Source organism: Dendrobates tinctorius, unplaced genomic scaffold (assembly GCF_039654945.1).
Source record: "Dendrobates tinctorius isolate UK_male_01 unplaced genomic scaffold, ASM3965494v1 ptg000015l, whole genome shotgun sequence".
Taxonomy (NCBI): Eukaryota; Metazoa; Chordata; class Amphibia; order Anura; family Dendrobatidae; genus Dendrobates; species Dendrobates tinctorius.
Window position 1 is genome coordinate 56,301,667 of NW_027361683.1, and position 15,036 is coordinate 56,316,702.

General features: G+C 43.6%; 2 protein-coding genes across 7 annotated transcripts in view; one reads left to right on the forward strand and one right to left on the reverse strand.

The window, feature by feature from the left end:
• The window catches only part of EYA3 (EYA transcriptional coactivator and phosphatase 3), a 471,672-nt gene that overhangs the window by 453,555 nt on the left and 3,081 nt on the right, over positions 1-15,036 (forward strand). For all 5 annotated transcript variants that reach the window (XM_073564579.1, XM_073564578.1, XM_073564576.1 and 2 more), the window contains 4 exons: positions 996-1,156; positions 5,513-5,627; positions 13,146-13,267; positions 14,760-14,860. In XM_073564579.1, the coding sequence (XP_073420680.1) occupies positions 996-1,156; positions 5,513-5,627; positions 13,146-13,267; positions 14,760-14,860 (499 nt within the window). The remainder of the gene's footprint in view (positions 1-995; positions 1,157-5,512; positions 5,628-13,145; positions 13,268-14,759; positions 14,861-15,036) is intronic.
• XKR8 (XK related 8) overlaps positions 1-15,036 on the reverse strand; it is a 334,294-nt gene that overhangs the window by 13,470 nt on the left and 305,788 nt on the right. The window lies entirely within an intron of this gene.

Sequence of the window (15,036 nt, forward strand, 5' to 3'; positions counted from 1 at the left end):
TTTCACTTTTTCCCCATTATGTAGATAGGGGCAAAATTGTTTGGTGAATTGGAATGCGCGGGGTTAAAATTTCGCCTCACAACATAGCCTATGACGCTCTCAGGGTCCAGACGTGTGACTGTGCAAAATTTTGTGGCTGTAGCTATGACGGTGCAGATGCCAATACATACATACACTTTTGCCCCATTATGTAGATAGGGGTAATATTGTTTGGTGAATTGTAACGCGTGGGGTTAAAATTTCACCTCACAACATAGCCTATGACGCTCTCGGGGTCCAGTCATGTGACTGCCAAATTTTGTGGCTGTAGCTGCGACGGTGCGGAATGCCAATCCCTGACATGCATACATACACACCCACATTGAGCTTTAAATATTAGATGTGGATGCTGCATTTTTTTCCACTGCCAAAAAAACACTGTAGAAATTCGCAATTAAAGGGGTTATCCAGTACTTCTGGCATTGACTTATCTTAAAGATAGACCATCGGTATAGATCGATGGAGGTGTATAACTCCAGCAACTGTATAGGGGCTGCACCCGTATACTGCACACCTGCCCCTATTCGAATGTAAGTGTGAATCTGTGGCCACTATGCAGGTGATCTGCTCCGCAACTGATCATTGATCGGATATTGATGGATCTATCCTAAGGTTAGGCCACCAATATGAAAGCATTGGGCAATCCCTTTACATTTTTTTTTTTTGCTAGCATTAGCAGAACAATAAAGAGTAACTATCGTATATGCAGTTTGGATTGCATGCGTTCATTGTAGCGGGATTAGGCGTGCTCCGTTAGGCGTGCTCTTTTGCTGTGCTCCATCCACATCCAGTTTAATTGGCTGTTGGGTCAGAGGTGTTCATTTCTGACCAGGGTGGTTACACATGGGTTTGGATCAACCTGACATGAAGGCTATGTATTTCATAGCCTGAATAATTGATTTTTAAATTCTCAGTTGTGAGTTGAGTGGGTTTTAAATTGCCTTCTTGTATTGCAGTAACTACAGCTTTACCACAGATGGATTTAATAGTTCTACACTGAACCGGAATCATCCCACTGGCACTGGGGTACAAGGTGGGATAGACTGGATGAGAAAGCTGGCATTTCGCTATCGGAAAGTGATTGAGGTTTATGAGAAATACAAGGGCAATATCAGTGGTGAGTGAGTAATGTGTAATTAAGGCAGCATATGATTGGAGTCCTTTCACATTGTGTACTTTTTGTATTACCAGTCTTGTTGCCGTTTATTGTAACTTTTAAAGGCATTGCACAAATTTTGAAGTTGCTTTGTATTATACAATAATAAAGTCTAATAAATCACAAACTTTAAAGCTAATACTGTATATACTCGAGTATAAGCAAAATAAAAATAGATACTAATGAAAGTAAAATGGTGGCCCCATAAGATGCTCCATATTAATATATGCCCCATATAAAGCTGCACAAAGGTTAATGGTGGCCCCATAACATGCTCCATATTAATATATGCCCCATATAATGTTGCCCAAAGGTTAATAGTGGCCCCATAACATGCTCCATATTAATATACGCCCCATATAATGCTGCACAAAGGTTAATGGTGGCCCATAACATGCTCAATATTAATATATGCCCCATATAATGCTGCACAAAGGTTAATGGTGGCCCCATAACATGCTCCATATTAATATATGCCCCATATAATGTTGCCCAAAGGTTAATGGTGGCCCCATAAGATGCTCCATATTAATATATGCCCCATATAAAGCTGCACAAAGGTTAATGGTGGCCCCATAACATGCTCCATATTAATATATGCCCCATATAATGTTGCCCAAAGGTTAATGGTGGCCCCATAACATGCTCCATATTAATATATGCCCCTTATAATGCTGCACAAAGGTTAATGGTGGCCCATAACATGCTCAATATTAATATATGCCCCATATAATGCTGCACAAAGGTTAATGGTGGCCCTATAACATGCTCCATATTAATATATGCCCCATATAATGTTGCCCAAAGGTTAATGGTGGCCCCATAACATGCTCCATATTAATATACGCCCCATATAATGCTGCACAAAGGTTAATGGTGGCCCATAGCATGCTCCATATTAATATACGCCCCATATAATGCTGCACAAAGGTTAATGGTGGCCCATAACATATGCTCCATATTAATATACGCCCCATATAATGCTGCACAAAGGTTAATGGTGGCCCATAACATTTTTCATATTAATATATGCCCCCCCATATAATGCTGCTGCTGCAATTTAAAAAAAAAAAATGACATACTCACCTCTCGTCGCTGACCACTGCTCTTCAATTTCCTCAGCTCTTTGCAGTGACTGTTCAGGCAGAGGGCATGCACTAAACACGTCATCGCGCCCTCTGACCTGAACGTCACAGCCAGAGGACCCGGGAGACTGAGCACAGCGGTGGAACGGGGACAGGTGAATATGGCATGGCTCACCCTCCCCCAGTGCTACTCTCCATCCTGGCGTCTGCATATCATTCTCTGCTACATCTCAGTCCCGGCGAATGCGTATCAGGCTCTGCTACATCTCAATCCCGGCGTCTGCATCATGGTACCGCTCATTAAAGTAATGCATATGCTCTCCAACCCTATGGGAGTGGAGACACGTCCATATTCATTACTTTAATGAGCGGTACCATGTGATCAGCACAGGAAGAAGACAGGAAGGGAGATGCAGACACCGGGACTGAGATGAAGCAGAGCCGGATATGCAGACGCCAGGAGGGGGTGAGTATGATGTCTCCTGTTCCCCCTCCCCTGCCGGCTTTCTGGTGTATGACTTGTGTATAAGCCGAGAGGGTCTTTTTCAGCCCAAAAAAGGGACTGAAAAACTCGTCTTATACACGAGTATATATGGTAAGTGTAAGAAAATAAGGGTTAAATCTAGGCACGCATGTGTTTTATATATATTTTGGACCACCCACAGTCTTTAAACATCTAGTGGTCCACACTTTACCTGCACTGACCTTGTAAAAGGTCAGTGCGGAGTAAGCAGCCTGTAGGAGATTCCGCATGGGTGGGGAACCAGTTGGCAGACACAGCCAGACTCTCCACTGGGAAGGCAGACATGATTTATCATCATTTTGTCCCTCTGATTACTGTATACACAGTGCTGAAAAAGCATTCGTTATACAGATCAGGAAGCCAGTGGTCATGAAGTCGCTGGGTCCTGGAAGGCTATCAACTTCTACAGCTAGGAGGCTGAATTTGCCCTGTGACTGCGATTAATATGCCAGCCTCTGTTTAAACATGTAAACTGCACTTCCATTTTAGCGGAACGATCGTTAATACGATTGATCAGTGTTCTTGGAATATCATTGACCTAGACAGTTCTCAGTAGCACATTTACTGTTTACACAAGGTAATGTGTAACCCTGTGGGCGATTGGAAGCCTATTTAGACTGATTATTTGGGAAATAGTGTTCCTGCGAACACTCATTCCTGAGGATTGGCCATTGTGAAGCCCCCGTCACACACAGCGATGTCGCTAGCGAGATTGCTGCTGAGTCACAAGTTTTGTGACGAAACAGCGATCTCACCAGCGAGATCGCTGTGTGTGACACTTATCAGCGACCGGCCCCCCTGCCGGGTATCGCTGATCGTCCTCGAATGGCCTGGACATTTTTTTGATCGCTGGTCTCTCGCTGGCCAGCACGCATCGCTGCGTGTGGCAGGCGGGAGATCAGCGAGCTGGAGCTGGTAACCAAAGTAAACATTGGGTTTCTAATCGCCGTGCGGCGCTTAGAAACCCGATGTTTACCTTGGTTACCAACTCCCTGCACCAGCGCGCTGATATCTTAACGTACACTGCGGGTAACTAAGCGACGTGCGTCGCTTGTTACCCGTGTGTCGCTGTCCTGATCGCTGGTGAAGCTGCCTGTTTGGCAGCTCACCAGCTATCATGTAGCGACACACCAGCGATCCTGACAAGTTCATATCGTTGTCGGGATCGCTGGTGAGTCGCTATGTGTGACGGGGCCCTAAGTGGATCAAAATCACAAGAGCTAAAAGACTGAGCTACAAGGCCAGTTTGAGGACAAAACAACAACAATAGATCAGATCTGCCAGGCACAACTGTTTATCCTTCCACATCTAGCACCTCTCGCTCTGCTGACCTCTACTCTGCCGCTCAGCCAAGCTACAGCAGGATGACAGAATCCACACCTATCAGAAAAGGTGACTTTTAATCTTTCTTACCACAGTGATAATAAAGATTAGAAGCAATTCATTCACTCTGCACTGATTCCTGTAATATGAAAAAATAAAAACACTCGAGTGATGCTTTAAAACAATAATGGAAAATGCACACTGGAATTTAGATTGTGAGCCCCAAATGGGGACATTAATGATAATGTCTGTGAAGTGCTGTGGAGTTAAAGGGAATCTGTCTCTTATTTTTTGGCATATTCGATGCAGCCACAGCCATCAGGGGCTTATCTATAGCATTCTGTTTTGCTGTAGATAAGCCCCCCCCCCCCCGATGTAACCTGAAAGATAAGAAAAACAAGTTAGATTATACTCACCCGGGGGTCCGGTCCGATGGGTGTTGCCGTCTGATCCGGCGCCTCTCATCTTCTAGAGAGGATGTCCTCCTCCTTACTTCTGCCACGGCTCCTGCGCAGGCGTACTTTATCTGGGAAAGAGGTCCAGCGCCTGTGCACTGCAGTACTCTACTCTGCCCTCAACAGGGCAGATAAAGTACGCCTGCGCAGGAGCCGCAGCAGAAGTAAGAAGGAGGACGTCATTGCTAGAAGATGGGAGGCGCCGGACCAGACCTGCGACACCCACCGCACCCGCGCCCCGGTGAGTATAATATAACTTGTTTTTCTTATCTTTCAGGTTACATCGGGGGCTTATCTGCAGCATTACAGAATGCTGTAGATAAGCCCCTGATGGCTGTGGCCACAGCTTATAGGCCAAAAATTAGGTAACAGATTCCCTTTAATGGTGCTATGTAAGTGAGTAAGATAAATAAATGTATTAATGAGGCAATTCATATGTAATTTTGCACAGACATGTTCGATATTGATCCGAGTGTCGGATCAAACTACAATTAAATTCTTGGGGTCCGTGAAAAAATTGGACGCCATTTGTGCGCCGTCTGTTTTTCACTGACAGGCAGAAGATAGTGGAGAAACAGGTTTTTGTTTTTCTCATCCCTTATCCTCCCCCGCCCCCATCCATATCAATGAAATAAAACTGATGAACCTCAGGCCTTCATTTAGAAGTGAGTGTGGTCAAACACAGGAGCAGATCCTCAGATCCTACTCTTGCCCTCTTAGGTGAAACAAAGGAATCCAAAATGCATGACTTAAATTTCATCAGAAATGTATGTCTTATGCCACAAGTGTTTTTACTTAGTCAATTGAAGTTCTAAAGAGCATTATTTTACTGTAACACTACAACTTCGATCATCTAATCACATAATCAGAAATGAATTCTAGTGCCCAGCATGTACCGTATTTAATGTAGTAATTTCTTTCTCCTTGCCAGCGCTGCTCAGCCCACAGAGACGCAATTCTCTCCAGAGGCTGAGAGCTGATATAGAGACCTTAACAGATGGCTGGTTAGGAACTGCATTAAAATGTTTACTACTTATCCAGTCAAGGTAAGCACTGGTGTGAAAGATACATTAACTTTTCTTTCAATGGAACTGCACAAGTGCTTTTCTTTATTTTTTATTTTTGTGGGAAGATTTGTGAGTGGTTTGTTTTTGTTAAAGTACATGAGATTTAGTTAATTATTGTTTATTTATGAAACACTAACTATAGGAGGGAGTGGGATTAATTTTCCCCCAGGCAATGCAAAATTAAAAGTTTTTATAATATACATAATTATTTTGCTTCCTCCTTATCCACACTCTATGCTGCATAAACAGTGTCCAGATTCCATGTACTTGAACTGCTGCTCCACAATATTAACTATATTCTAGCAGTCTTTGTATGAGAATTCTCCTGCCTGAGTACTATTGAAAGAGCAGAGGCTCAAAAAAGAAAAGCTCTTACCCAGACTAAGTATAGAGTACAGAGCTTGCCAAACAACAGCTGGAAGGGGCTTGTAAGAGGAGAATAAACAGGATATTAAGGCCTCTTTCACACATCAGGTTTTCGCCGTCAGGTTTCCCCCCCATTGACTTGCATTTGCGCCGGATCGCGCCGGATGGCCATGCGTTTCATCCGGTTTTCGCCGGATCCGGCAATGTGTCGCAATCCGGCGTCTGGAAAAAACGGCTACTGTAACGTTTTTTGTCTCCGGCGAAAAAGCCGGACACGCCGGATCCGGCGTGTCCGGCTTTTTCACACAATGAAAGCCTATGAGCGCCGCGATGCGCCGGTTTTTTTAGTCTGAGCATGCTCAGTAGCTCTGCCCACAGCACACATATATAAAAGCATGACAGTGGGACCCTCAGCCACACCCAACATGCCACCAAAGACAGCAACCAGGCGCAGGAGACCACTGCAGCACCATCAGCACCACCACCACCCCAAATGGAGCAGGAAAGGGAACATGCAGAACAACGCGATGGGAGTCCAGCAGCAGATGAGAGACGGTAATTATAAAATCCCCCATTCCTCAAAACTAGGGCCATGGGATATCAAGATATTCATTGGCCCTTTGTTTCTCTTTATTGAACAGCCGCCCAAGAGATGCAGCAGCAGCACTGGCAGCAGCAACAGCAGCACCACCCCCCACAGCCATGGAGTCTGGCCAGCAACATGACAGCACATCTTCGTCTGGGAGCCCTCCCTCGCATCATCAGCGTTTGACGGTAAGTTTTTATTTCCAAAATCCATCATCTCTGTAATATATGTCTATTCATTGCCTTTTATTTCAAAACGGGAATCACAAGCTGAAGAGGAGCTCTCAGAAGAAGGAAGGGGTGGACAGACACCTGGAGTGGGCTCACAATTGGTAAGTTTTTTGCATCAAACGCAGAAACACAACATCACACTACACACAACACATAGAAAACAATGTACCGCAGACCTCACACAGCAAACAAATGCCAACATCCAAACACATCCATTTTTTTCTTTTCTTCTCTAGTCTTCCCAATCTGGTGCTCGGCCAAGAGGTCCTTGCAGTGCCTCCCAGGGTCGTCGGCGACAGCAACGCGGCGGTCACCAGTGTGTAAGTATAATATTTAAGTTAAATTTTGGTACACTTTTTATTTCATGTCTTAAGTGTGGTGACTAATTTTGCTATTTTTCTATTTTACTTTAACAGCCTTCACAGCGTGCTCCCGACTCAGACGGTGAGGATGGAGGAATTGATGTTGACCACCTCATCGATCTCGTCAGAGAAAGGGAGCCGCTATGGAATATGGCTGACCGCCGCCATGCTGACCTGATTGTTACCCGACGACTCTGGGAGGAAATCTGTTCGCTCCTTGTGGGCCGCTGGGAGGACCTCGATGCTCGGGCCCAGATTAAAGAGCGTAAGTATATACAGTACCGGTTGCTTGATGTAAACCAGTGTTTCCCGAACTCCAGTCCTCGTGGTCCCCAGGGATCATGTGTTTAGGATTTCTATTTACTATGGAAATCCTGAAAACATGACCCCTGGGGACCATGAGGACTGGAGTTTGGGAAACACTGATGTTGTATACTAACCACCTAACCACTTTGTCCTTTCTCGTTTCAGGGGACAGAATTGTGAAACGGTGGCGGTCTGTGAGGGATCGTTTCAAGAAGGAGTTCAATAAAGAGATGCGGGCCCCGAGTGGATCTGGAGGACGCAAGAGCAAGTACGCACGAGCCCTGTCGTTCCTCCGGGATACAATGGTCACCAGAAGGTAAATATTACACACCATATGTGAAAAAAAATGTTTAGATGTAACTTTTTTTTTTTTCAGCCAGGGCCATACCATGTCAGTATTTTAATTGTTTTTTTTTCTCTTTATTCCACAGCACGGTGAGCATCACTCGGGAGCCTGCACGATTGGACCCTTCTGAGGCGATCCCTGAGGAGACCGGCACCGAGGGACACTTCGACCGCCCCGGTACATCTGCACCTTCCCAGCCTTCCCACACATTCGACCCATCTGTCCCATCCACCAGCACAGGAGCATCGTGGCCGCCTACATTACATGAAGCTGCTGGTGAGGAGATCGCTTTCCCTTTACCCCACCCTTCTGCCCCTGCCACCTCTAGTACACCTGCGGGTACTGGGCGGCAGCGGCAGAGGGGTCAGGAAAAGACTTATGCGCCAGAGTTCTTGCATCTGAATGCATCTTTCCAGAACTGTCTAAAAGTCTTGTCAGAGCAAATCTCCGCAGGCTTTCAGCAGATCAACTCCAGCATTCTGGAGGTGAAGACACTTCTGCAAACCATGCATTCAGAAGCAAGATCTTCGCCAAACCACACCTTTTTCAGGTCTGTTGTGGAGCGCATGGAAACGCTCTCTCCTAGCCAGCAGATGCATGTAATGCATTCGTGCCACGGTGCTCTCCAGCACGTTACCTCCCAACCTCCTCCTCCCACCCCAGTAGTTCCTCCACCTGCACCCCCTCCAGCCACTTTCCATCCTCCCCCTCCTATTACATACCAGCCACCTCCCCAGTACCAGCAACCTCCCCAGTACCAGCAACCTCCCCAGTACCAGCAACCTCCCCAGTACCAGACATCTCCCCACTTCCAGCAACCTGGCCCGTACCAAACTCCTTCCCCGTACCAAACTCCTTCCCCATACAACTTTCCATCAACATCATCTGCTCCTACAGTCCCTGCCCAACCCTCCACTCCACCGCCCACCACCTGTTCTGCCTCCCACATGTCCACCCATTCTGTAGCTTTTTCCACACCTTCACCTCTAACTGTTCCTTCCCCACCACGATCCCAGTCCTCTCTCCACACTCCCAGTGTCGAAGTGTCCCGCAGCCCCTCCAGCACTATTTCCACCCCACACTACACAAATTTATAATGTGTGTATTTTAATAAAAATGACCATTTGGTTTCAAACCTTTATTAAAAAAGTTTTCACTTTAAAAACATTTTACCAAAAAAAAAAAAATTTTAAATAAAAGTTAAATTATTGTTTTACAATGGTTGTCTGTCATTTCTTTCTGCGGCGAAATATGTTAAAAAAAAAAAAAAAAGGTTAAATACAGGTTATTTAAAAGGTAAAAAGGATCTCAAAACCAGGTATATAACTGTAGGTAAAAGGTAAATAAATTTTACCTTTTTGCCACAGTTGTGTTCCTGGTTGTGTTTGAAGCAAAGTATTTCACCTAAAAAGTTGTGTTTATTGTTGATGATTTCCTAACAATGTACACAACTTTTGTTAAAAGGTGAAATACTTTGCATAAAACACAACCAGGTACACACCTGTGGCCTAAAGGTAAAAATAGTAAGACCATGACAAGATAGCCAACTTTGGTTGGCAAAGGTATATACTGTTGGTACAGAAGGTACACAAGTTTGGTTAATGGCACAAATCTTTCACACTCTGTCATCCTGCCAGTGTACTCTTCTGCCTTGAGGTGACATAAAGTATTGTGCAAAATTGTCCCTCATTACTGAAACCGTCACAGAACTTCTAGTGGTAATGTCATGGTAATCTTGCAAGGTAGTTTCTTCAGAGGTGTCCTCAATGGAAATGGGTTCCTTGCAGATAACAAAATTGTGGAGTACCACGCAAGCTTTGATCACCTCGTCCACAGTTTCTGTCTTGAGGTTGATCGCAGTCAATAGGACCCGCCATTTGGCTGTCAGAATACCAAAGGTACATTCAACCATTCTTCTTGCTCTTGTGAGGCGGTAATTAAAAATGCATTTTGTTCTTGACAATCCTCTGCTACCGTACGGTTTCAAAAGGTGTTCTGACAGCTGGAAGGCTTCATCCCCTACACAGACAAATGGCATAGGTGGACCAGATGTTTGCGGCAGCGGTCTAGGGGATGGGAACTGGAAGGTGTTTCCATACAGTTTACGCCCCATGGCAGACAGTTTGAAAACTTGAGTCATTGGAGCGGCCATAGGCCCCAATATCAACAGCAATAAATTTGTATTCCGCGTCAGCAATGGCCATGAGGACAATTGAAAAATATTTCTTGTAATTGAAATATTCCGATCCCAATCCGGCTGGCTTTACAATGCGGATATGTTTCCCGTCCACAGCGCCCAAGCAGTTCGGAAACTGACATATCTGTTGAAACTTTTCTGAAATTTCAATCCACCTCTCTGTTGTGGGCTCTGGTAAAAACTCTTCAGCTAAGGAGTCCCACAGTGCACGGCATGTGTACTTCACTATTCCAGATATGGTGGAAATCCCGAGTCTGTACTGGAAATGCAGTGACGAAAGGGATTCTCCAGTTGCAAGAAATATGTGGGGAATTAAAAAACAATCAATTAGTTTAAAATCACAGCATTACATACCAAAACTCAGCTATAACACTTTGAGATACAAACTATCACCAACAAGATTGCAGTGAAAGTGTGCTCTGATGCGAGGCATTATCCAATAAATGTGGCTTACCTTAAAGTCACCATCAGACGCTCTGCGGGTGAAACAGAGAAGCGGCAATAGGTGTCCGATTTTCTTATGAGGTGTGCAATGCGCGCCACCAAGTAATCAAAATTATCCATTTTCATCCGAACATATCCAAAAAATGTATCCGGGTTTCGTCTAAGGTCCATGCAGAGTGTAGAATAGACCCCACGTGTCATTCTCTTAGCTGTGATGGGGTGGATCCACAAACGTCGTCTACGATGCCTGATGCGCTGCTGTCTCGCTCTCTCCTTCTCCAGAACAATCACCCTCAAACGATTCGCCTCCGCTGTAAAATCCGCCAAATTCTTCAAAATATTTCCAATCACAACATCCATCTTCGCCACTAACTTGCTCTTCTCTCCAACCTGCACTTTCTCCTCTACAACCTGTCAAAGAAGGGCTGTAGGAACACGCTATATATAGTTTTTCAGTAGCCAATCCCGTTCGGAAGGCCACAAGGGGCGATTTTAAAAACCGGATCCGGCGTAATCCGTCGAAAAACGGATCGAAAACCGGATGAGATGGATCCGGTTTTGGCTGTCAAGCGCAAGACGGATCCGGCAGAAAACCGGATCCGTCACATCCGGTTTTACAAAACATTTGCCGGATCCGGCGCTCCGGCACGCGCCTGACGCCGAAAACCTGATGTGTGAAAGTAGCCTAACGCAGCACACTCTGTACCCTGATATTGGTGGGGAGGACATAGAGAAAAACACAATTTCGCAATTATTTTTGTAATTTAAGTTAATGCAGTGTTGCTATAATTTATTGCGATTATGATGATGCCAAATATATATTTTGTTTTATTAACGGTGCACAATAATTGAACATTTCATAAAGTAAAAAACTAAATTTCCAAGAGCTTTTTTCTCTTTTGACATTTGGTGGTTTACTTTTTGCAGGACAAGTATATTTTATTAGAAACATTTGGTTTATATGTATGCCTCACTTTCATTTATTTAGTTTTGAGTGAGAAAGGGGAAATGCAATTCCACCAGGCATTTATTTATGGCACGCCTGAGTTTTTGTTAGCGCCACTCAAATGTTATGGCAATGAATCTTCACCCGCGATGCAGTGCTGGTGGGGTGAAAGAGCCCTCAACCCAGTGGATTGGACAGCAACATTTAGGCTGTGCTATTATAGCCAGCGCCTGCACTTAATGGAATTAGCAAAGCTCCAGTGCCATTACAATTCATTGGGCATATCAATATGGCTAGAAGTCCTGGATTAGGATGTTATTATACATTAATTTGTGGGAAGGCAACATCTTTGAAAGGAAATCTGTCAGGGTCAACCCTTTTAAGCAGTCTATATGGTTACAAAGGTCATAGGAAGCTGAATAAAATGATAATTGATATGTGTTCCAATATACTATTCCGGAGAAATCCATGAGCTTAGTTTAAATTAAAATGGGAGTTAATATTTTATTGTGTAATGGCCGCTCTGTTGTTCTTCTGATCTTACTGCAGAGCGGTGATTGTAACTGACACATATGCAGGTTCTTCTCGATGCTTCAGCTTTCATCTCACAGGAAGCCAGTCTTGCAGTACAGCAGAGCTATAGGAGCTGCAGCAAATGTGTCTGTACGGAGACAGTGTTCAGTTTTACTCTCCTACTACATGTCTTAAACTGTTAAATGTGAACTTGTCAGTAGGATTGTGCCTAGTAAACTACAGACGCTGTCAGGTCGGCGCCGTTATATTGATTACAATTATACCTGGGTGATGAAATTCGTCTTGTGGTTGTTTAATCTTTATTTTCAGTTTTGAGTTAATTATATGTTCGTGCTCCGGGGCGGCCTGTGGGGGGTCTTCATGTGGTGCTCTGATTAGGTATTCATCAGTATGGCTTCTGGCAGGTCACTGATCCCTCAGTGACCTTCTCCCTATTTTACATATTGCATATCTTATTGTTTGGGGAAAAAAATGACATTCATCATGCAGACGGCGGCGCTGTAGCATGATACGATCTATACTATCCATATTTTCATTTGATTTTGCCTTATAAGTTTCTTGAGGGGGAAAAAAAATCACTTTAATCAAAATGTCAGCTGCACAGTAGCATAATTCGGAATGTGCTAGACTCTACTGCGTAGGCGCCATTTTGCTGTAGAAAAAAAAATTGGTTCCATGAAAATGGCGACTGCGCAGTAGCCTCTATAGGTGATTAAACAATCACAAGACAAATTTCATCACCAATCATTTTAATCAGTATAACGGCGCCAAACTGACAGTGTCTGTAGTTTACTGAGCACATTCAGCAGGTTCCCTTTAAAATCTCCTCTTGTTAAACAAAAAAAATACGCTCTGGAGGCAGGTTTTCATGCAGTTCAGTGTACGGCCAATAGCCCTGAACAGCTCATTTACATGTAAGAAAAATGTATTTCTCTGGAGTAAAGCATCACATCTCGGATATAAAAGGTATCATTTTATTCAGCTCTCTGTTACCGATATGCCTACTATATAGACTGCTTAGGAGGGTTAATCCTACTGACAGACTCCCTTTTAAATATATGCAATTATTTTGAGGCATGTGAAACTTTTAGTGTAATTATAACAGCTTTGCCAATGTCTCCCCTACTTCGATGTTTCCTCTAGGCACTTACATAGCAGACTTGTTTTCTTTTTTTCACAGAAAGAACTGTGTTAACGTTTTAATAACAACAACACAACTAGTACCGGCTCTTGCAAAAGTTTTACTGTATGGCTTGGGGGAAATTTTTCCGATTGAGAACATATACAGTGCCACAAAAATAGGTAACATCATTATATTGTATGCATCCAAAGCACAAAATGGGGGTAATTAATCATTTCAAATGCCAGTGTTGAACCTGTATCCTGAGTGAAGTGTTAGTGGTAAAATTTGTTCTATATGACTTGCGTTTATCTATTAAAATATGGGAAATTTGGTGAAAACTTTGAAAATTTCACAATTTTCAAAATTGTATTTCTTATTCGCTTAAAGGAGAGTTATGTTATACAAAATAGTTAATAAATAATATTTCCTACATGTCTAATTTACATCAGCACAACTTTTCAACCATATTTTTTTTTGTTAGGAAGTTAGAAGTGTTAAAATTTGATCAGCAATTTCTCATGTTTCCACTGAGAGTCCTCAGTGGTTGATACCTTTTAATGGCACAATGTAGGGCTCAGAAAGGAGGGGGGCATTTGGATTAGGGAGCTCTGAATTTGCTGGATTTCTTTTGGAGGATGAGGAGCCATAGCGCATTTTGTACTACCAGTAACATGGAAGCCCCCTCTTATTTCTGTTAACAGATGACTGATATGACTGGGGACTTTTTTGTGAATTGAGTTGAAGCTCTTATTAGGTACCTTTTACATAATGTTGGGGATCACATTTATCCAGCATTCTACACTGAGCACTTACTTTAGGGTTTCCGAATGATGTAGTTCAGATGAAATCCCCGAGGGATCTATTCACTATAATGAGGCTGCAGAGTTACTCTGGACTCTGTATGGCCTCTGTTCAGCGCGGTGTCCTTTTCAGAAGTTTGCAAAATTGTGGCCGACCACGCTTTTATGCACGCCTAAAAAGGACACTGCTGCATATGCCAGAAGGTGTCCACAATGTCTCCATCTGACTCATAGGGAATCTTCCACCGGGAATTCTGTCAGAATCACATAGTTCTGAGGTTTCTACGGAAACAGCACAGGATAAATGTGAATCGAGCCTTACTGCAATCTTTGGGGGACAGAATGAACAAATCAACAGGTGAAGAATTGATTTTATTTATTTTTTTACGCTGTTCCTTGTGCGGTATAAGTGATTAGTTGACTTTATTCTTCAGGTCGGTGCGATTAAAGCAATACCAGATTCGTACCATTTTTTATCTTAGCTGCGGTCACACACTAAATGACGCTTTTATTTTGCAAAGCAGTAAGCTACAGCAGTTTGTGACTTGCTGCATCACTCCAGTATTTGCTGACGCAAGCCTATGAAAGCCACGTTCTACCACTCATATACTTTCATTTAGTGCTTGTGACCGTTACTTCTGACTTGCGGGCAGTCAGAAGTTGTGGTCACAAGAGGACAGCGTGGGGGACCGTAGGGGTGACGGGAAGAGCTGAAGTCGGCGTCTGATGAGTATGCAACTAGGTGCAGAGACCTTAGAATGGAAGCACCACTCCAGCTCTGCAATACAAAAAAAATGGTGCAGTGGTCCTTGGAATGATTACGATCTTGTGATTTTCTTTGCTTCTTACATATTTTTACTTATACTTCCAGGGAAAGAAAGTTGTTTTGAAAGAATAGTGACAAAGTTTGGAAAAAAGGTTACCTATGTGGTTATTGGAGATGGCCGGGATGAAGAAATGGCTGCGAAACAGGTACAAGAAATGAAGCATTTTTTGTAGTGTTGTTGGTCCAATTAAACTCTCTTGTTTTATGTTACTAAATATTTTGTCATTAAAGCGCAACGTTATGTCCCAAATATAGTTGGCTCTACTCCAATTGGTGTAGTGAAATTGAATCGGGATAAAACGCTATCCTGATTAAAGTTCGA